General features: G+C 45.6%; 1 protein-coding gene across 4 annotated transcripts in view; it reads right to left on the minus strand.

The window, feature by feature from the left end:
* RBM26 (RNA binding motif protein 26) overlaps positions 1 to 16,957 on the minus strand; it is a 115,336-nt gene extending 98,379 nt beyond the window's left edge. For 2 of the 4 annotated variants that reach the window (XM_073347394.2, XM_073347385.2), the window contains exon 1: positions 16,577 to 16,957. In XM_073347394.2, the coding sequence (XP_073203495.1) occupies positions 16,577 to 16,647 (71 nt within the window). In that variant the 5' untranslated portion in view covers positions 16,648 to 16,957. The remainder of the gene's footprint in view (positions 1 to 16,576) is intronic. The other 2 variants (XM_073347403.2, XM_073347412.2) reach the window with 1 other exon arrangement.
* Positions 16,958 to 22,001: the final 5,044 nt, after the last annotated feature.

Here is a 22,001-nt window from a genome sequence, read left to right on the forward strand (position 1 = left end):
TAGATTTTTTTTAAAAATACAAGAACATGTTTTAGGATGCAAAACAATCTATGAGAAATTGTATATACATGAGGAGTGTTATGACTACACTCCCAATTAACTGTTGTATTGCTGACTTAAGTGTTTCACTACACAACTGACTTTTTTTTTTTTTCATCAGTTTTGTGTATGAAATTTTCTTGGTTTTATTTAACTAAATAAACTATACATGCACCAAAAGAAGAAGATTAATAGGGAAGAAATCAAAACTAGAAACTCAGTGCTTCCGTCTAAGAGGCTTAAAAGCTTTGCTGCCTCTGACTTGCTACATGTTGCCAATTCCTGCAATTTTATTCCAAGTTTTGAGATATTTTTTTCTTAAAGCTCCAGCTCCTGGAGCAAAGACATAATATGAGCATCTCGGCTTCAATTTTTTTTTTTTAAAGTAACTTTCTAGCTCTCACAGTGGCAGTGAAAAGCTGAAAAATGTATCTCAAGTGTACCCTAAAGACTCAGAAACCAAAAGGTAAATAATCCCAACTTTAAAAAAAAAAAAAAAAAAAAAAAAGCAAAAATGCAAATAAAATAATAAAACCACTCAATTTTTAATGTAGTCATGATTTTTGCGGACCTGCCCCACTGTTTTTGAATACTTGGTTTTGGCAATACTGTTCAAGACATGAAATAGCCAGCAGGTAATCCGTTACTGGTGCCAGCCCACCCTGTCAGACCACCAGCAATCCTTCCTAGTGGAGAGAAAGCTTATTCCAGCAAGAAAGTTCTTTTGCCGGAACAACACATACCAGCTCAGCAAATGAAATAAACTAGACCAGTGAAAGCACTTTTATGTTAGCATTACTGCATCTACACTAAGGGCTTTTACCTGTATAGAAATGTCTCCAAAATACCACACCTAACCAACACTGGTATACTGGCAAAATTTCAAGTGTAGACCAGGCCTAAAATTTAATTTTTTAAAAATTATATTTCTAGCCCTTATGGGTACAAAGCTAAGTTGCTTTGAAAATTTGAATCAAGCATAAAGCATGCAGTAATCTCTCCCCAAGTCGCAGACAGCATGGAGCAATAACTCTAAAAGATATATAACTGTTCCATTGTTTAACTGGACTGTTAACCCTGATACCTAAAAAAGGACAATTTAATGTCAGCACTTAACTATTTTACTGCTAATCATTTCAGAAGTATCCAAATAATGTGTTTAACACAATACCAAAATGCCTCCTCTGCCTTTCCAGGTACCAAAAGCCTCATGTGTCTCCTACTCATTTACCAAAATCTCCAGGCTTCCCCCGATTGTTCCCAAATTGCAGTTAAACACTGCTAGTACAGAACTTGCTGCAGCATACCAAAACTAAAAATTTTGGGAAAATGTGAAATAAATTCAGTTATCAAAATACAGAACACTGGACTGCATTATTCATTTTCATATTACAGTAACTCCTCACTTAATGTTGTAGTTATGTTCCTGAAAAATACAACTTAAAGCAAAACAATGTTAAGCGAATCCAATTTCCCCATAAAAATTAATGTAAATAGGGGGGTTTAGGTTCGAGAGAAATTTTTTTTTTTTTGCCAGACAAAAGGCATCCTATACATTTTAAACAAGCAACTTAATACAGGTATAAGTTTTAAACAATTTTAAAGAAACAATTTAATACTACGATAATCATTGCTGATTATGAAGCAATGGGAGGTGCCCCTGCCTTACTCCACACAGGCACAGCTCACTGGTACTGCAGACAATGAGGCAGGCAAGGAGGCCGAAGGTGCCGTAGGGTTGCGCAGCAGCAGTGGCTGCTTCCCCTACTGTGAAGCACCAGGGGAGGGGGGCTCAACCCTCAGCCCACCCACTGCACCCCTTCCCCCAAGCCCCCCGCTTAACCCGCCTCTTCTCCCCCCACACCTCCTCCCCCTTTACTCTGCACACTGCGTCCTTGCTCCTCCCCCCTTCCTCCCCTGCTTCCTGCCTGTGGCAATCAGCTGGTTTGCAGTCTTCCGGAGCCAGAAGCGAGGACTTGGCATGCAGGCTCCCCCTCCCTTCCCTGCCCCCTGAAAGCCACAAACCAGCTGATTGCCACGGGCAGGAGGAGCAAGGGAAGGCACTGATCTGTGGGGTCCGCCGGTGGGTGGGAGGCGCTGGGGGGCGGGGGGAGCTGATAGGAGGCTGCCAGCTGTGGACAAAGCAGGCAGCCAAACGATATTATAGCGGAGCATTGCACAACTTTAAACGAGCATGTTCTGTAATGGAGCAGGGACGTACGATCGAAACAACGTTAAGTGAGAGGATGTTAAGTGGGGAGTTACTGTACTTTCACTAATACTCAATTTTTAACAAACTGCTACAGAATCCAGACCTTTACCAAAAAATTTGGACTCAACATGGCACAGAATTCAAATGACCCTACCTTAGTTCACCAAAACACACATACAGGTTCTCGGATATAAAAATTTCAAGGCCAGAAGGGAGCATTATGATCATCTAGTCTGACCTCTTGTATAACAGGTCAGCAAAAATTTTCCCAATTATTCTTGCACTGAATCCAATAATCTGTGGTTGAACTAGACCATGGTTTCTCAATTGGTGAGTCATAACTGGCAACTGGAGGTGGAAGACATCGAAAGATGTATTACAAGCTAACGCAAAGAAAATCTCAAGTCCTGACTTCCGGCATACTCTTCCACTTTAAGGTAAGTATTCTCTGTCAAAATCATATAGGCTTATTGTTATTGATACATATTTAAATATTACTTTTATAATAAACATAAGGTAGCAATGAACATTTTTACTTTGAATAAAGGGCCTCAAACTAGGGGTATAAATAACGTGCAAAACCAGCAATCATGTAACCGATTAAAATTCTATCGGTTACACAGTTAAACGTTTACCTGCAGCACCCCAACGTTTTACGTGAGGCTCCGCTGCCATCCCTGGGGTCCCGGCTGCCAGCCCTGTGCCCGGGGTCCTGGCTGCTGGGATGGACCCTAGGCGTGTGGCCAGCAGCCGGGAGGGACCCTAAGCAAGCGGGGCGGCAGCTGGGATCCTGGGCACGGGTCGGCAGCTCGGACCCTGGGCGGAATTTAACAGTTACCAGAAAGCTTCAAGCTTATTGGTTAACCAGTTAAACTCTTACATCCCTATCTCAAACCTAAAAAGGTTGAGAAATACTGAACTAGAGCATAACTTTTATCAAGATACCCAATCTTGATGTTAAAATGAATACATCAGAAAGGGACCAGCATGTCTGGCAGCCTCTGTTGGACTGGATACAGCAAACTGCAAACTTTCAGGAATCTAAGCCCCACAGCATACAAACTTTGAATATGTAGGCACCAAGACCCAATAGGAAGACTACCAGAGTGTTGAGCCCCCCTGATGCATTCTTAAGGCAAGGTGTGAGGGAAGCAATTCAGGGAATTTGAGAAAGGACTGGCCAGGATGCAGGAAAGGTCAAGAATGGTTCTGTTATAGAGATTCATTTAATAAAAATGGGCATATTTAGTCTTGAAAAAAGAAAACTGAGGTGAGACTAATAACAGTCTTCAAATATACTAAGGACTGTTATAAAGACGACGGCGATCAATTGTTCTCCACGTCCACCGATGATAGGACAAGAAGTAATCACCTTAATCTGCAAGGGAGATTTAGGTTAGATATTAGGAAAAACTTTCTAACCATAAAGATAGTTAAGCACTGGAATAGGCTTATAAAGGAGGCTGTAGAATCCCATCATTGGAGTCTTAAGAACAGGTTGGACACCTGCCAGGGATGGTCTAGGCATACTTGGTCCTGACTCAATACAGGAGGCTGGAATAATGACCTCTTGAGTCCCTTCCAGCCCCACATTTCTATAATGCTATGAAACACGCATCCATTAAAACAGTTATGCCAGGTCTACATTATACCATTACAACAAAAGGGGATACAGTTGATAAGTGCTTAAAATTGTTACAGACAGTAACTACTCCTGGGGGAATTTTGTGGCAAAAAATTAAAAATTTTGTGCACAATATTTTAAAATTCTGCATATTTTATTTGTCAAAATAACACAATAGAATCACATCAGTTTCAATTATTTTGATAATTTATTTCAAAATACCTGTCAGCAAGTATGTCTGTAACAATACAGACAACAAAAAAGATTCAGGAAATGATTTTTGACAAACAGATTCCTTACTAAGCATATTAATAAACAACTCTGAGTAATAATTCATTTAAACTACAATACAGAAAAGCATTTACTGTACCACTCAGAAGCAGTGCAAAGGCTTGGTGGAGTCAGGGCTAAAGGAGGAGCTGAGGGAGAGCGAAGAAATTGCTTGGAAGAAGCCTGGGAGTGAAACTGGAAGGTGGTTGGGTGTGGGTGGGAGAAGTATAGAACAGGATATTGGGTTTTTCTGGGGGACGGGATTGTGGGGGAGCTTGAGCAGCGGACTGTTAGGGAGCCTCCCCCATGCAGATCCTCGCTGACCCCTAGCCTCTCCTATTCACTCAGGCACATCTGCTCCTATCCCTCTGTGATCCTGCACCCCTCCTTCTCTCCATCCCCACTTGTCTTTGCACCCCCCATTTCCATTCAGCCCCTGGCTCAAAGCTGTCACCCCACTAGCTCCTCTGTCCGTCTGTCCCCCTCCCCACTAGCCCTTCTGAACCCCAGTCTATGTGACCCCCCTCCACCCCCAGCAGCCCCACGTGTCCCACTCTGTCCATTCACGCACGCACGCACACATATATATATATATATATATATCCTGTGTGTCCTCTGGCCCTGCGAACAAGGTGCTGTGAGGAAAGCGGCATCTGCTCCCTCCCTTTTCATAGCTGCCTGCTACAACCTTGAGCCTGCTACCTCTCTTCTGGTGCCACAGAAGGCCCTGTTGGGTGAAAGGTGTAATTGAATCACCTCCCCAGCAGAATCTATTTTCTGCAGAAGTAAAATAAAAAAAATCTGCGAGGGAAATTAATTCTGTACTTGCGCAGTGGTGCAGAATTCCCCCAGGAGTACACACTGAATGAACAATGCACTGTTCTAATTCCTTTGTAACTATTTCTCAAGCAAATTTTTTCTAACCTGGAAAAGCATGGAGGGAAGCAAGGACACAGAAACTGACCATGTACATACCAAGCTGAAACATTTAAACTACTATTTAAGTCATTACAGGAAGAAAGGCCTGAAACATTTAGATGGACAGAATGTTTTCTCAGTTTCCAGCTCAGACTGCAGCTTCTACCTGCAAAGGAGAGGGGGAATGGGTCATCATCAGCCTTTATCCTCACAACTGTCAACACCTCTGAATTCCACAGCTTATGAGTACTATAGATCATCACTTCATTCAATTATTCATACCTAATGTAAACTCAGATTTGCCCAAGATTTGAAAATATGAACATCAATAGTTTTCACCTGTTGGTCAAAATTCCTGCAGCCTCATTTTCCTCTTAACTTCGTCTACCTGATTTTGTTCTTGCAACACTTAGGGAAACCTGCTATTAAAGTGCAGCAGTAGCTAGTACAAAGTTCATTTTTAACAGGAGCTCTCAACCTTTATTTTGCTAAAATCTCATGGAAATGGCAAAAACTAGAACCAGAATATAAACTTTGGACACTGTTTAAATTTTTTAATGGTGTTTTGATAAAAAACAAAGTGAGAGGGAATAATAGGACAATGAAAGCCACCTCTTGGGGCAATTTTGAACTGGATTATCTCACTTTTCTTGTACCCTTCTGTAAGAAACCTAATGTTCTGGGACAGGCCCATCTGGCCACACTGTTGCTCCTTCTTAATTAGATTCCTAGAATAAGTTATACATAAGTAATGTTTGTTTACAAAATATTTTATAACTTTTTAGCCATCACAGAAAACATCTGCCAAACTGAATCTAATTTTCATTTGACAAAAACTCTGCCACACCATGAACACCGTCACTCACTCAGGAAAGTAGGAGAAGAGACAGACAGATTCCTTCACCACATACCCCTGAACTCTAGAGCTAAATTTTTAAATTCCAATGCAATTAACTATCATTATTATATTGACTAAGGTCAAGAACCTCAACTCAGCCCTGGTCTACACTAGGACTTTAGGTCGAATTTAGCAGCGTTAAATCGATGTAAACCTGCACCCGTCTACACAATGAAGCCCTTTATTTCGACTTAAAGGGCTCTTAAAATCCATTTTCTTACTCCACCCCTGACAAGTGGATTAGCGCTTAAATCGACGTTGCCGGCTCGAATTTGGGGTACTGTGAACACAATTCGATGGTATTGGCCTCCGGGAGCTATCCCAGAGTGCTCCATTATGACCGCTCTGGACAGCACTCTCAACTCAGATGCACTGGCCAGGTAGACAGGAAAAGAACCGCGAACTTTTGAATCTCATTTCCTGTTTGGCCAGCGTGGCAAGCTGCAGGGGACCATGCAGAGCTCATCAGCACAGGTGACCATGATGGAGTCCCAGAATCGCAAAAGAGCTGCAGCATGGACCGAACGGGAGGTACGGGATCTGATCGCTGTTTGGGGAGAGGAATCCGTGCTATCAGAACTCCGTTCCAGTTTTCGAAATGCCAAAACCTTTGTCAAAATCTCCCAGGGCATGAAGGACAGAGGCCATAACAGGGACCCGAAGCAGTGCCGCGTGAAACTGAAGGAGCAGAGGCAAGCCTACCAGAGAACCAGAGAGGCGAACAGCCGCTCTGGGTCAGAGCCCCAAACATGCCGCTTCTATGATGAGCTGCATGCCATTTTAGGGGGTTCAGCCACCACTACCCCAGCCGTGTTGTTTGACTCCTTCAATGGAGATGGAGGCAATACGGAAGCAGGTTTTGGGGACGAAGAAGATGATGAGGAGGAGGAGGTTGTAGATAGCTCACAGCAAGCAAGCGGAGAAACCGGTTTTCCCGACAGCCAGGAACTGTTTCTCACCCTAGACCTGGAGCCAGTAGCCCCCGAACCCACCCAAGGCTGCCTCCTGGACCCAGCAGGCAGGGAAGGGACCTCTGGTGAGTGTACCTTTTAAAATACTATACATGGTTTAAAAGCAAGCATGTGAAAGGATTACTTTGCCCTGGCATTTGAGGTTCTCCTAGATGTAGTCCTAAAGCCTTTGCAAAAGGTTTCTGGGGAGGGCAGCCTTATTGCATCCTTCATGGTAGGACACTTTACCACTCCAGGCCAGTAACGCGTACTCGGGAATCATTGTAGAACAAAGCATTGCAGTGTATGTTTGCTGGCATTCAAACAACATCCGTTCTTTATCTCTCTGTGTTATCCTCAGGAGAGTGAGATATAATTCATGGTCACCTGGTTGAAATAGAGAGCTTTTCTTCAGGGGACACTCAGAGGAGCCCATTCCTGCTGGGCTGTTTGCCTGTGGCTAAACAGAAATGTTCCCCGCAGTTAGCCACAGGGAGGGGGGAAGGTTGAGGGGGTAGTCACGCGGTGGGAGGAGGCAAAATGCGACCTTGTAACGAAAGCACATGTGCTATGTATGTAATGTTAACAGCAAGGTTTACCCTGAAAGAGTGTAGCCACTGTTTTATAAAATGTGTCTTTTTAAATACCACTGTCCCTTTTTTTTTCTCCACCAGCTGCATGTGTTTCAATGATCACAGGATCTTCTCCTTCCCAGAGGCTAGTGAAGCTTAGAAAGAAAAAAAAACGCACTCGCGATGAAATGTTCTCCGAGCTCATGCTGTCCTCCCACACTGACAGAGCACAGACGAATGCGTGGAGGCAAATAATGTCAGAGTGCAGGAAAGCATAAAATGACTGGGAGGAGAGGTGGCGGGCTGGAGAGAGTAAGTGGCGGGCTGAAGACAGGGCTGAAGCTCAAATGTGGCGGCAGCGTGATGAGAGGAGGCAGGATTCAATGCTGAGGCTGCTGCAGGACCAAACCAGTATGCTCCAGTGTATGGTTGAGCTGCAGCAAAGGCAGCTGGAGCACAGACTGCCACTGCTGCCCCTCTGTAACCAACCACCCTCCTCCCCAAGTTCCATAGCCTCCACACCCAGACGCCCAAGAACGTGGTGGGGGGGCCTCCGGCCAACCAGCCACTCCACCACAGAGGATTGCCCCAAAAAAAGAAGGCTGTCATTCAATAAATTTTAAAGTTGTAAACTTTTAAAGTGCTGTGCTTCAAGTGCTGTGTGGCATTTTCCTTCCCCCCTCCACCACCCCTCCTGGGCTACCTTGGTAGTCATCCCCCTATTTGTGTGATGACTGAATAAAGAATGCATGAATGTGAAGCAACAATGACTTTATTGCCTCTGCAAGCGGTGATTGAAGGGAGGAGGGGCGGGTGGTTAGCTTACAGGGAAGTAGAGTGAACCAAGGGGCGGGGGGTTTCATCAAGGAGAAACAAACAGAACTTTCACACCGTAGCCTGGCCAGTCATGAAACTGGTTTTCAAAACTTCTCTGATGCGTACCGCGCCCTCCTGTGCTCTTCTAACCACCCTGGTGTCTGGCTGCGCGTAACCAGCAGCCAGGCGATTTGCCTCAGCCTCCCACCCCGCTATAAACATCTCCCCCTTACTCTCACAGATATTGTGGAGCACACAGCAAGCAGTAATAACAGTGGGAATATTGGTTTCGCTGAGGTCTAAGCGAGTCAGTAAACTGCGCCAGCGCGCCTTTAAACGTCCAAATGCACATTCTACCACCATTCTGCACTTGCTCAGCCTGTAGTTGAACAGCTCCTGACTACTGTCCAGGCTGCCTGTGTACGGCTTCATGAACCATGGCATTAAGGGGTAGGCTGGGTCCCCAAGGATACATATAGGCATTTCAACATCCCCAACAGTTATTTTCTGGTCTGGGAATAAAGTCCCTTCCTGCAGCTTTTGAAACAGACCAGAGTTCCTGAAGATGCGAGCATCATGCACCTTTCCCGGCCATCCCACGTTGATGTTGGTGGAACGTCCCTTGTGATCCACCAGAGCTTGCAGCACTATCGAAAAGTACCCCTTGCGGTTTATGTACTCGGCGGCTTGGTGCTCCGGTGCCAAGATAGGGATATGGGTTCCGTCTATAGCCCCACCACAGTTAGGGAATCCCATTGCAGCAAAGCCATCCACTATGACCTGCACATTTCCCAGGGTCACTACCCTTGATATCAGCAGATCTTTGATTGCGTGGGCTACTTGCATCACAGCAGCCCCCACAGTAGATTTGCCCACTCCAAATTGATTCCCAACTGACCGGTAGCTGTCTGGCGTTGCAAGCTTCCACAGGGCTATCGCCACTCGCTTCTCAACTGTGAGGGCTGCTCTCATCTTGGTATTCATGCGCTTCAGGGCAGGGGAAAGCAAGTCACAAAGTTCCATGAAAGTGCCCTTACGCATGCGAAAGTTTCGCAGCCACTGGGAATCGTCCCAGACCTGCAACACTATGCGGTCCCACCAGTCTGTGCTTTTTTCCCAAGCCCAGAATCGGCGTTCCACAGCATGAACCTGCCCCATTAGCACCATGATGCATGCATTGGCAGGGCCCATGCTTTCAGAGAAATCTGTGTCCGTGTTCTGATCACTCACGTGACTGCGCTGACGCCGCCTCCTCGCCCGATATCGCTTTGCCAGGTTCTGGTGCTGCATATACTGCTGGGTAATGCGTGTGGTGTTTAATGTGCTCCTAATTGCCAAAGTGAGCTGAGCGGCCTCCATGCTTGCCTTGGTATGGCGTCTGCACAGAAAAAAGGCGCGGAACGATTGTCTGCCGTTGCTCTGACGGATGGAGGGGCGACTGACGACACGGCTTACAGGGTTGGCTTCAGGGAGCTAAAATCAACAAAGGGGGTGCCTGTACATCAAGGAGTATTTCAGGCAGGACTGCACGGAGGGTTCCAATAAGAAATGGTGCACCTAAGTTATCGTTCTTATTGGAACAAGGAGGTTAGCCTGGCCTCTGATTGATACATGGCTAGATTTACCTCGCTGCACCTTCTCTGTGAGTGACTGCAGTGTGATCTAGAGGAATGAGTCCCCTAGACAGGGGAGGAGGCAAATGAGTACAAAACAAATCTGGTCTATTTCTTGTTCTGACCCACTCCATCTATCTTTTACATCTTTGGCTGGCAGCAGACGGTGCAGAAGGACTGCATGCCATCTTCATCTCTTGCCTGCCTGGCAGAAGATGGTACAATACGACTGCTAGCAATCCTCATCTCTTGCCTGCCTGGCAGAAGATGGTACAGTACGACTGCTAGCAGTCCGTATCGCCTGCCCGCTCACCATAAGACGGTTCAATAGGACTGACTGCAGAACTAAAGAGAATGACCTGGTCAAGTCACTCCAAATTTAGTCCCTGCGCCCATGTCTGCCCAGGCACTCCCAGCTGACGTGGCCAGGAGCACCTCGGACATGACGATGACGGCTACCAGTCGTACTGTACCGTCTGCTGCCACAAGGCAAGGGGTTGCTGCTACTGTGTAGCAATGCCGTACCGCGTCTGCCAGCACCCAGGAGACATAGGGTGACAGTTACCTGAGCGGGCTCCATGCTTGCCGTGGTATGGCGTCTGCACAGGTAACTCAGGAAAAAAGGCGCGAAATGATTGTCTGCCCTTGCTTTCACGGAGGGAGGGAGGGAACGGGGGCCTGACGATATGTACCCAGAACCACCCGCGACAATGTTTTAGCCCCATCAGGCATTGGGATCTCAACCCAGAATTCCAATGGGCAGCGGAGACTGCGGGAACTGTGGGATAGCTACCCACAGTGCAACGCTCCGGAAGTCGACTCTAGCCTCGGTACTGTGGAAGCGCTCCGCCGAGTTAATGCACTTAATGCACTTAGAGCATTTTCTGTGAGGACACACACACTCGAATATATAAAACCGATTTCTAAAAAAACAACTTCTATAAATTCAACCTTATTCCGTAGTGTAGACATACCCTCAGAAAAAAAGGAATAGGTACTGTACAGTCCCCATTATTTTTAAAATTAGTTTTCTTAGTGTCGGCGCAACGTGCCTCAAGGAGGCCCATGATCAGGATTCATCACTGAATTTGGTCCGCTGGATGGATCATTAGTTTCCCCGGCTCAGGCCAGGAACTGACAGGGAGTGCAACATGAATGCTGATCCGTACCCATCAGAGAGGTTACCCAGGTCTCTAACATGAAAAAGCCAATCTTATCCCAGTGCATCTGATTTTCTTTCAAAGTCACTAAAGCAGTGTCAGTTAACTTACCTCTAACCACTGTAAATCCTACACTTTCCCAGAGCCAGTGATAGAATCTGGGGTTCTTGATCACCACTGTTCTATTGCTAACTGGTAAATATTTGTGTAACACACTGGGAATGTGTGTCCATCTTCCCACAGTGGCTGGCCTACAAAGTGCCTCACTTGTCAAAATATGCTTGCATACCACTCTGTGCCCAATCCAGAGGATGAGACTCCATGAGAGTGTTTTGGTAGAAGAGCAATGACAGATTCCTTCACAAAGGTTCCCTCCAATTGACAAGTCATGTTGTCAATGCTCAAGTGCAGGGCTGTTCTTGTTGTGCTCACTTTCAGTAAACTTTTAAATGGGGATAAAGTGTTATAAACAAAGAATTAAAACTTTTATTAAAGCTAATATTTAAAATCAAATTTACACAAGTTAAGAGGGAATGTACTGTACATCTGGGGTCAGGCTTGAGTTATGAGGGATTACAAGTGTCGGTTACAAGGTTCACCGGATACATACGTAGTATATAACCAAGCATAGACCCAGATTACTAAATCACTTCACAGCCACTCTCACTCTTCAGGAGGGCAAACTAGCAGTAACAGCAGCAGTTTCTCCCTGATTCCCAAGTAGGTACAGGTCCCTTTTTCCTGATTCTAGAGAGCTGTCCACTGAGGTACACAAAAGAGGTATATAAAACCAGGAAATCAGCCAACAAAAATTATCTTCAATGGCAGTTAAGATTGCAGCACAACACACTCCAGTAAAGTCCATTTACCTCAGCAGTGTTAATGAAGAGTAACTTTCCAACCTTACGGGATGTGAGCCCTGGTCTACACTAAAATGTTAGCTCAACCCTGCTACGTCACTCAGCAGTATGAAAATCCACACACCTGAGCAAGGTAGTTAAGACAACCTAAGGCCCCGTGTACAGCCAGCATTAGGTCAACAGACAAATTTCTCTGCTGATCTGGCTACCACTTCTTGGGCAGGTAGATTACCTACACTGAAGCACTACAGAAGCAAGTAAAGACAAGCCTTGAGACAATCAGATGTGCTGATCTGTTGCTAGTATTGATATAAATGCACTGTTTACATTAGAACGTAAGTTTGACAAAGTTGGGATACATAATCGCTTTTTGGTATCTATTAGAGATGGAAAAGAAAGCTTTGTGGCATTCTAGAGTTAGTTGATTGTATTACCTACTATGCTATTAATTAACACTAAGGTAGAAAGGATGCACAAGTCTTTCATTTTAAGACTGTCCAATCTTTTAATGTTTTGGGTGGTATCCAGCCACAACCTTAACGGTCACTAAACAGTTGACTTGCTCATTCTATTAAGCAACAGAGTGGGACAGACCACACCACTCACCTAACTTACGAATTTACAAAAGAGTTGGGACTGAGCAAGAATTTGAGTACAGTTAATTGAGAAAGCTAGCAATATAGAATTGGATAAGAGTAAAATGATGGAAAGAAGGAAAGACTGTTTAGAAACTAATAATGGTCGGAGTGCTTTGACAGATTCTTTGCCATGTAATATTGTAAATGAAAGTATTATATATATTAGTTAGAAATGGTGTTTAAACAATTTGTTTTTTATTCTCTTTGTAATAAGTAGTTACAATCTGAAAATCCATAGCACAGTGAAAGGAACACTTTCCATTTTAATGAGGCTTTGCCTTTATGGCATATAAACTCTACTTTAATTCACATTTTAAACAGTAAACTTTTTCTATATATCTGAATTAGCAAACCAAGTAAGCCTGCACAAAGATCCCAAACCAAAAGAAAAAAAAAAACTAAATACCGTATATACTCGTTCATAAGCCTAATTTTTTTTAGTAAAAAAGGGAAGCATTAGAGAAGGGGGTCGGCTTATGAACAGGTATAGAGATGGAGAGGCGGGACACAGCCCCTCCCCCCAACAGAGGGAGCAAGAAAAGGCAGCAGAGCCAGAGGGGAAGAGGTGGAGCCAGAGTCTCTCCGCTTCTGGCCACGCTGCTCTCCCCCCAGCTGCAGCTCCGGGGCCGGCAGGCTGCAGCCGTGCCACTCGGCCCCACCCCCCAAAGCAGGCTGTGGCCATGCTGCCTGGCCTGCCGGAGCAGGCTGCGGCTCTGCTGCCCAGACTGCCAGAGCAGCTCCATCCAGGCCAGAGACATCCTCACCAGATAAGGAGGGAAGGGATGGGATGGGAAGAGTGTGGGGGTCCCAGGCTACGGGTAGGGTCACGTGGGGGATGGTCACAGGGGTTACTCACCTGACCCCCAGCTTCTCCCCCCAAAAAATTTCCCCACCAGTTGCTGCCCAGCCCATCAGGGTAAGCCGCTGGCGCGCCGGGACACTTTGTTTACTTCGGTTTACCTCTATGCCTGCGGACGCTCGAGGTAAATAAACCATCTCGGCCCGCCAGCGGCTTATCCTGATGGCCCGGGAGCCAAAGTTTGCCAACCCCTGAATTATAGGGTCGACTTATGAATGGGTCATAAAAATTTTCCATTTTTACTTATCCATCTTTTGGGGGGGGCTGGGGGAGAGTAGGCTTATAAACGAATCAGCTTATAATCAAGTATATATGGTACCTGGGAGTCTTAAACCATGTATGGAGGAAAGTCAATGTGCCAACAGAAGATGTTTAACTAATTTTGATTTACAAGAAGGTAATTAAAAACAAGACATTTATGCTATAAATAAAGAACCACAGTTTCACCTAAGTACTACCACTGTCACTGATGTTACCACAAAGCAGTGTTTTCAAAACCAGGAGACTAGACTGTAGAAACTTCCTATTACAGACTGGTGGCTCAAACTCAAGGAAAATGAAAATAAAAATAAAAAACTGCTTAGACCTTTGCTAAACCAGAACTTGGTTCTAGTGAATGTTAAACACAAATGATGAGATCCTCACCTGCACTTCAGCCCCTTTACAAAAAATGAATAGGGTAGAATGACATAAAGGGGCTCTAAAAGCCAGAGATATGGCCTGGGGAGGAGACTCTCCTGGCACAGGAACTGCAAATGTCCAACCTAAGGCTGTTTTCTGAAGACCCCTTTGCAAGCCCTGTGTAGAAGATATGCCAGGGACACAGTATTTCCATTACAGAGACCACACAGTGCTGTACTTCATAAGCAGGTGGAGACAAGCTGCATTTGTCACAGCATGTCTGCACTACAGTTAGCTCAATATATCTATGCCCAAATTAATCCCTTTATTAGTCCAGTTTGAATGAGAGCAGCCACACCCGGAAATACTGGAGCCGCTGTGTCCACACCGGCACTGCACTCATTCATGTGTGGCACTAAGACTTCTAGGAGGACATTCCATGGTACATTCTTTGCGCTGAGATGCTCTAGGAACTCTTTCTCAGTGAATTGTGGGAGAACTTCCGTCTTTCCTGAGCACAAAGAGGGAATTGCTGGAAGACCTTGGTATTTGTGGATAATCCAAGCACTATATCCAGATGCACAAACACTCATTCCTCAACCTGTGTATTATATGATTTTAACATTAGCTTTAATAACATTTTTATTTCTTTTATTAGGTCACTTACTCCTATGGGCAGGGTTATATTTGAAATGCCGCATCGGTGCAGCTGCAGTGTTTAAGTGAAGATGTGCTATGCTGACTGAGAGCTTCTCCTGTAAGCTTAGTTGACCCACCATCATGAGAAGTGGTAGCTATGTCAACCGGAAAAGTGAGTGTGGATTTTTCACACCCCTGAGCAGCGTTATTATACCGACATAAGTCTGTAGTGTAGACATGTCCTAAGAGTTCCACCTTCATATTGCGTACAACACAGCTCCGAGCTATGGGGTTTTTTTTGGCAAGGATGACAAACTCCTTTGCACCATTTGAATTCTGGGCAGCTCGACAGTTTTGGCATAACTAGATACTCCTGTAAGTCTATCTAAGAGTGTTTCTTCATCGCAAAATTAACTTGAATTAAAACTTGATTGCCTCTAACTTGAGTCCTTTCCATACACATAACCTCTTAATTACCATGCAATGGTATTTTCAGTTCGGATTGGATGATTTGTCAGGGAGTATAGGCTAAAGCTTGAGGTAACACAGTTCAGCAGCTGCTACCATGACCACATTTGCGTTGTGGACATAGAATAGCCCCACTTGAGTGCTACCAGTCCTCACAGGACTTCCAGCAATTCCCTCTGTGTGCATACAGTGTCTCATAACAGAATTACGCATCATTTCTCCAGCAAAAACTTTTGCCCCTTTTTTAGAAATGTTCACACACAAAATAACTCAAAACTAGCTTTTAACCATTCCTAAATTAAAATTAAGCTTCTTGAAAAACAGAACTCAAAAATAAAACAACAAATCTTAACTCCAGTGATACATTTTTCTAATTCTTTTCTACACTTAAGTTGCTGCCTGTGGTACACAACTACATGTTCTGCTTAAGAACTACCCTCCATCTAAGAGCTTTCAACCCACATCTCTTATACTTAGAATTTTTAAAACCCACTGACCATTTGTAAAAGCGCACCAGCTCAGTGGGGGAGAAGACAGTGTTTTAGGAGACTTATCCCAGTAATTCCCACAGGCTCTATAGGGGAGGGGTGCAGAACGCTGCAAGGTTTACCCAGTTGCTCACACGGGCTGTTATAGAGGAGATGTTACCCTGGCTACTCACATACGCTCTGAGGAGGAAGGAAGGGAATTATCCCAGGGGGTTACCCCAGTTACTCACACGGGCTCTGTGGGGGGAACGGCGTCCCGGGAGGGGTAACCCCGGTTACTCACACGGGCTCTGTGAGGGGAGCGGTGTCCCGGAGGAAGGGGGGGGTAACCCCGGTTACTCACACGGGCTCTGTGAGGGGAGCGGTGTCCCGGAGGAAGGGGGGGGGTAACCCCGGTTACTCACACGGGCTCTGTGAGGGGAGCGGTGTCCCGGAGGAAGGGGGGGGGGGTAACCCCGGTTACTCACACGGGCTCTGTGAGGGGAGCGGTGTCCCGGAGGAAGGGGGGGGGGTAACCCCGGTTACTCACACGGGCTCTGTGAGGGGAGCGGTGTCCCGGAGGAAGGGGGGGGGGTAACCCCGGTTACTCACACGGGCTCTGTGAGGGGAGCGGTGTCCCGGAGGAAGGGGGGGGGGGGTAACCCCGGTTACTCACACGGGCTCTGTGAGGGGAGCGGTGTCCCGGAGGAAGGGGGGGGGTAACCCCGGTTACTCACACGGGCTCTGTGAGGGGAGCGGTGGCCCGGAGGAAGGGGGGGTAACCCCGGTTACTCACACGGGCTCTGTGAGGGGAGCGGTGGCCCGGAGGAAGGGGGGGTAACCCCGGTTACTCACACGGGCTCTGTGAGGGGAGCGGTGGCCCGGAGGAAGGGGGGGTAACCCCGGTTACTCACACGGGCTCTGTGAGGGGAGGTTTACCCCAGCTACTCACATGGGCTCCAAGGTTTTGCTGAGCCAGGATTTCAGGGCCTCGAAGTTTTCTATGATCATTTTCGCCACCATCCAGAGCGGCCCGGGCCCCCCGCCTCCCTGGCAGCAGCAGCGGCGGTTCCGCCCCGGCCGCAGGCCGGGTCCCGGCTCCTCCGCGCCCCTCGCCCGAGCTGCCTGCCCAGCTCAGTCTAGATCCCCGGAGACGGGACAAGGGCCCGACGCCGCGGAGGGCTCGGAACCCGGCGGGCCCCCGCTCTCGCCGCAGCCTCCCCGAAGATCCCGACCGCACGGGGAAGATCCCGGACAAACGAAGGACCCGAGCCCGGACCGTGGCTCCCAAACGCGCGGTCCCCGCCCCTCCCCCTTAGCCGCAACACGAACAGGTAAGATGGCGGCCCTGAAATGTCGCGAGAATATAAAAGCCTCGCGAGGAAAGAGAGGGCGCTGGGAATGAGCCCGAGGGGCGGGGCGCCGAGGAAAAGCCGGGGCGGGGCGAGAGAGGGAGACGCGGGGGAGCGGGGATCCGCCCTGTGGCGCTCGCGGGCGGGCGGGGCGGTGGAGTTTCATGGGTCTCACGGCCCAGGCCCAGGCCCAGGCCCTGGCCCTGGCCCTCCGGAAGGTGTTGCTCTTAGGCTCTGGCGGGGAATGGGTTTTGTTGGTAGCGTTCCACCAGTGTTTCCCCCCAGGAATTGAAATGGCGGGGGGGTTGAATATACAGAGGGGTGAGGGCCCAGGCGTGGTGAGCCCGTGAGGGTGAGGGTGAGCTGTGTGGCTCCCTTGTACGTTTTGCGGCCATTTAATTAGATTTAGTTCGTGTTTTCAAATCACAGAGATTAAAATTGGCTACTCAAGCCTATTGTTGTGAAGCACTACAGCTGCATCCTTCTTGGTGTCTTGTAATTTTGCACAACTCTGTTCATGAACATCTCAAATGCAGTGCCTACATCTTTGGTGGCTTCTCGTGTCTCCGGTATTTCCAGTCCTTCATGACATGCTCATGATCAGGCAGAATGTATTCTATTTTTTCGGAATACAGAATTCTATTCAATGAGGATGAAGAACACTCTACTTGTGATGGGGAATTGCAAGAGATTAATCCCTACGTCTTTCATTTTAGGAAACCTAGCACAAAGAATGGGTTGAACCACTAGTGATGATGAAGTTGAAGTCAAATCTTCATTCGTTCATCATATTATATTCCACTCTGTGTTCAAATTCTCTATTCTGTCCTGATCACACAGCAGCCCTGTCGCTGGCAACACTTCACTCTGCTCAACTGTCAGTGTTTTATAAGTTTCAGAGGGATAGACATGTTTTATGACAGTCATCTGTAAAAGCTTTATGTAGAGGTTGAGTAAAATCCAGAAGTCGCTGTTGTCGATTTGTAAGAATGAAGTATGTGTGCTTTTTCAGATGGCTTAACAAAGACTTCTTTTCCTCTTCCCTTAAGGAGTCAATATAAGTGCCTTAATTAGTCAACTTCTGAACCAAGCCTTTGCTTCTTCCAGTATGTTTTCAATGGATTTCTCTCTGATTGAGCCAAGTGTTGTTTCTATTGCTGGACAAAGATCTACTACTGCTGTAGCAGATGTGTTGTTTAATGACGCAAGTGGTTTCAACGGTAGAGTTACAAGAGACAGAATGGCGATAGTCTTCTCTGAACTTAGTAGCAAAAGTAGTCCACCAGCCTCACTACTTAGATCCGTCCCATCTTGATAGATGCTTTCCAAAGCCAGTAGTAATGGTTGCAGTAATTTTAAGACAACAGTCATGGATCGCTCATGAAAAAGCCAGCAGGTTTTGCCAAATTGGACTAATTTGTACTTTATTCCCAGTGTATCTTCTATTTTTTCCAAGACGTTTAGTCCCTCAGAACTCTTGCGGGAAAAAAAGAGTATAATGAAGATGTTAAATGTATAGCTTTTTTAATGTCTTTTGGAGATTCTGCAGCTCATGCTAGTGCTAGTTGGAGTAGATGGCTTCTGCAGTGTATATAGGAGACATTAGGGTTACACTTTCCTCTGAGCAAAGCTTGTACTCCACTGTGTCTTCCAGAGAAGTCTGGAGCTTCATCAAATGCATAAGCAGCCATCTGTTTAGAGTCCAGTTTAGAAGCATTTAACTCTTCTATAATGCGAGTTGTCACAGGTGCAGCCGATATGTCTTCTAATACCTGAACATCTACAAATGCGTCTTCTGGACGGCCACTGACATCAAGATAATGTATGCAATGACGTAATACTTGACGCCAATTTCTATCGGTGCATTCATCAGCCCACGTGGGCACATTTTTTGAATGTGAAGAGAGAGTTCTTAACTTTTTCAACTGCTGAGTCCTTCGTTGTTGTATTGCATGCTTCTAATCAGTCAGCTAAGTTTCTTGCAGAAAGATAGCGAGCATCTGTTGGTGTTGTTAGGAACCAATATTGAACTTCAGGATTAACAAGTGACAATGGACTTAACATTGGCCTCTGGCTTGTAGCATGTGGTATCTCTTGCTTAAATAGAAAGTATGATGCAACAGCGACATTTGTTTGCATAAACTGTGTTCTGTCTCCAGCATTCTTAATAGCCTTATTAAGTACTTCTAAAATTGTCTTTGACAGTGACTGTTTTATAAGGCTTTCTGCATGTCAATGCAGTTCAGAGGCTTGGTGTTTTGCAGCCTTTTCACGTAGGCTCTCATCATTGGCTTTGCTGATTAGTCTGGCTGTCAAGATTCCTTCCCCACTCTGAACTCTAGGGTACAGATATGGGGACCTGCATGAAAGATCACCTAAGCTTATTCTTACCAGTTTAGGTTAAAAACTTCCTCAAGGTACAAACTTTGCCTTGTCCTTGAACCCTATGCTGCCACCACCAAACATGTTAAACAAAGAACAGGGAAAGAGCCCACTTGGAGACGTCTTCCCCCCAAAATATCGCCCCAAGCCCTACACCCCCTTTCCTGGGGAAGGCTTGATAAAAATCCTCACCAATTTGCATAGGTGAACACAGACCCAAACCCTTGGTTCTTAAGAATAATGAAAAAGCAATCAGGATCTTAACAGAAGAATTTTAATTAAAGAAAAAGTAAAAGAATCACCTCTGTAAAATCAGGATGGTAAATACCTTGCAGGGTAATCAGATTCAAAACATAGAGAATCCCTCTAGGCAAAACCTTAAGTTACAAAAAGACACAAAAATAGGAATATACATTCCATTCAGCACAACCTATTTTACCAGCTATTTAACAAAAGTAAATCTAACGCATTTCTAGCTAGATTACTTACTAACTTAACAGAAGTTCTGAAGAGCATTCCTGACCTGTTCCCGGCAAAAGCATCACACAGACAGACCCTTTGTTCACCTCCCCTCCAGCTTTGAAAGTATCTTATCTCCTCATTGGTCATTTTGGTCAGGTGCCAGCAAGGTTATCTTAGCTTCTTAACCCTTTACAGGTGAAAGGATTCCACCAAGTTCCTTCACTTTTCCAAGTGAAGAACCAAGTTCCTTCATTTTTACTATATAAATCTATGGTATGGCCACATCTTGACTACTGCCTGCAGTTCTGGTCACCCCATCTGAAATGAGATACCCTTCTCTGTACCTTTCCCATTTCCAGTGTATCTAAAATGATTAGGGGTGTGGAACAGGTGAGGAGATATTAAAAGGACTGGGACTTTTCAGCTTGAAAACGAGAAGACTAGAGGGAATATGATTGAGGTCTATAAAATCTTGACTGGTGTGGAGAAAGTAAATAAGAAAATATTATTTACTCCTTCACATAACACAAGAATTAGGAGTTACCCAATGAAATTAATAGGCAGCAGGTTTAAAACAAAAGAAAGTACTTCTTCACACAACGCACAGTCAACCCGTGCAATTTTTTGCCAGGGGATGTTATGAAGGCTAAAACTATTACAGGGTTCAAAAAGAACTAGATAAGTTCATGGAGGATAGGTCCATCAATGGCTACTAGCTAGGGTGGGCAGGGATACAACACCATGATCTGAGTGTCCCTAGTCTCTGTTTGCCAGAAGCTGGGAGTGGATGATATGGTATGGAACACTCGATAATTACCCTATTCTGTTCATTCCCTCTGAAGCATCTGGTATTATCCACTCTTGGAAGGCAGGTGTCAGGGTTCCCTCCCCACTCTGAGCTCTAGGATACAGATGTGGGGACCCATATGAAATCCCCCTAAGCTTATTTTACCAGCTTAGGTTAAAAACTTCCCCCAGGCACAAATCCTTTGTCCTTGGATGGTACACTGCTACCACCAAGTGATTTAGACAAAGAATCAGGGAAAGGACTACTTGGAATTCCTATTCCCCCAAAATATCCCCCACAGCCTCATGCCCCCTTTCTGGGAAGGCTTGAGAATAATATACCAACCAAAGAGGTAAACCAGATTCTTAAAAAACAGAACTTTATTATAAAGAAAAAAAAAGTAAAAGAAGCACCTCTGTAAAATCAAGATGGAAGGTAACTTTACAGGGTCATCAGATTCAAAACACAGAGGATTCCCCTCTAGGCAAAACTTTAAAGTTACAAAAAACAGGGATAAACCTCCCTCTTAGCACAGGGAAAATTCACAAGTTGAAAACAAAAGGTAATCTAACACGCCCTGCCTTATTTACTTACTCTTTTTGCAATATTGAAACTCACTTTAGGATGGTTTATAGGAGAAGGAGGTTTCTGACCTGGTGCATCTCTGCTTCCCAAGAGAACACACAGACAAAGAGCACAAAAAAGCCTTAACCCATCAGATTTGAAAGTATCTTCTTTCCCCATTGGTCCTTTTGGTCAGGTGCCAACCAGGCTTCTTAACCCCTTACAGGTAAGGAGGAATTCTGGGCTACCTTTAGCTGTATGGTTATGACAACAGGATACTGGGCTAGATAGACCATTGGTCTGACCCAGTATGGCCGTTCTTATGTTCTTATGTAAAAATTAATTACAGTATAATAATAAAAATGTTTAGTACAGAAACTCCCCAAGATAATGACCTCTCAAGACAACAACAATGTGAGATAATGACCTTTGAAAATAATGTATTTTAAAAATCTTGGCCTCATAGGAAATGTATATTTATATCAGTTTCCCAGTCACAAATCTAACATTCTGGAGCTAAGTCACTAAAACATAGTCCAAGAAGCAAATATCCCTTTAACATGCCCCCTCTCTTCTCCCTCCACTACATCCCACTCATAGTTGTTGTCCTTGAGACCCAGAGTTCAGAGGTGCTTTCACATGAATTCACCTCCCACCCTGGAGAGTGGAGGGGAAAAGGCACCTTGCTTGCTCCTCCAGCCACTCACCAATCGCTCTGACCGCTCGCTCGCTCTGGCTGCTGTTATTTGACATGCCACCATTCATTCCGCTGCTCTGTTGCCGATGGCCATGCACCATCACTTTCTGCAGCCACCTGCCACTGTGACCTC

The sequence above is a fragment of the Lepidochelys kempii genome, chromosome 1, assembly GCF_965140285.1.
Source record: "Lepidochelys kempii isolate rLepKem1 chromosome 1, rLepKem1.hap1, whole genome shotgun sequence".
Classification (NCBI taxonomy): Eukaryota; Metazoa; Chordata; order Testudines; family Cheloniidae; genus Lepidochelys; species Lepidochelys kempii.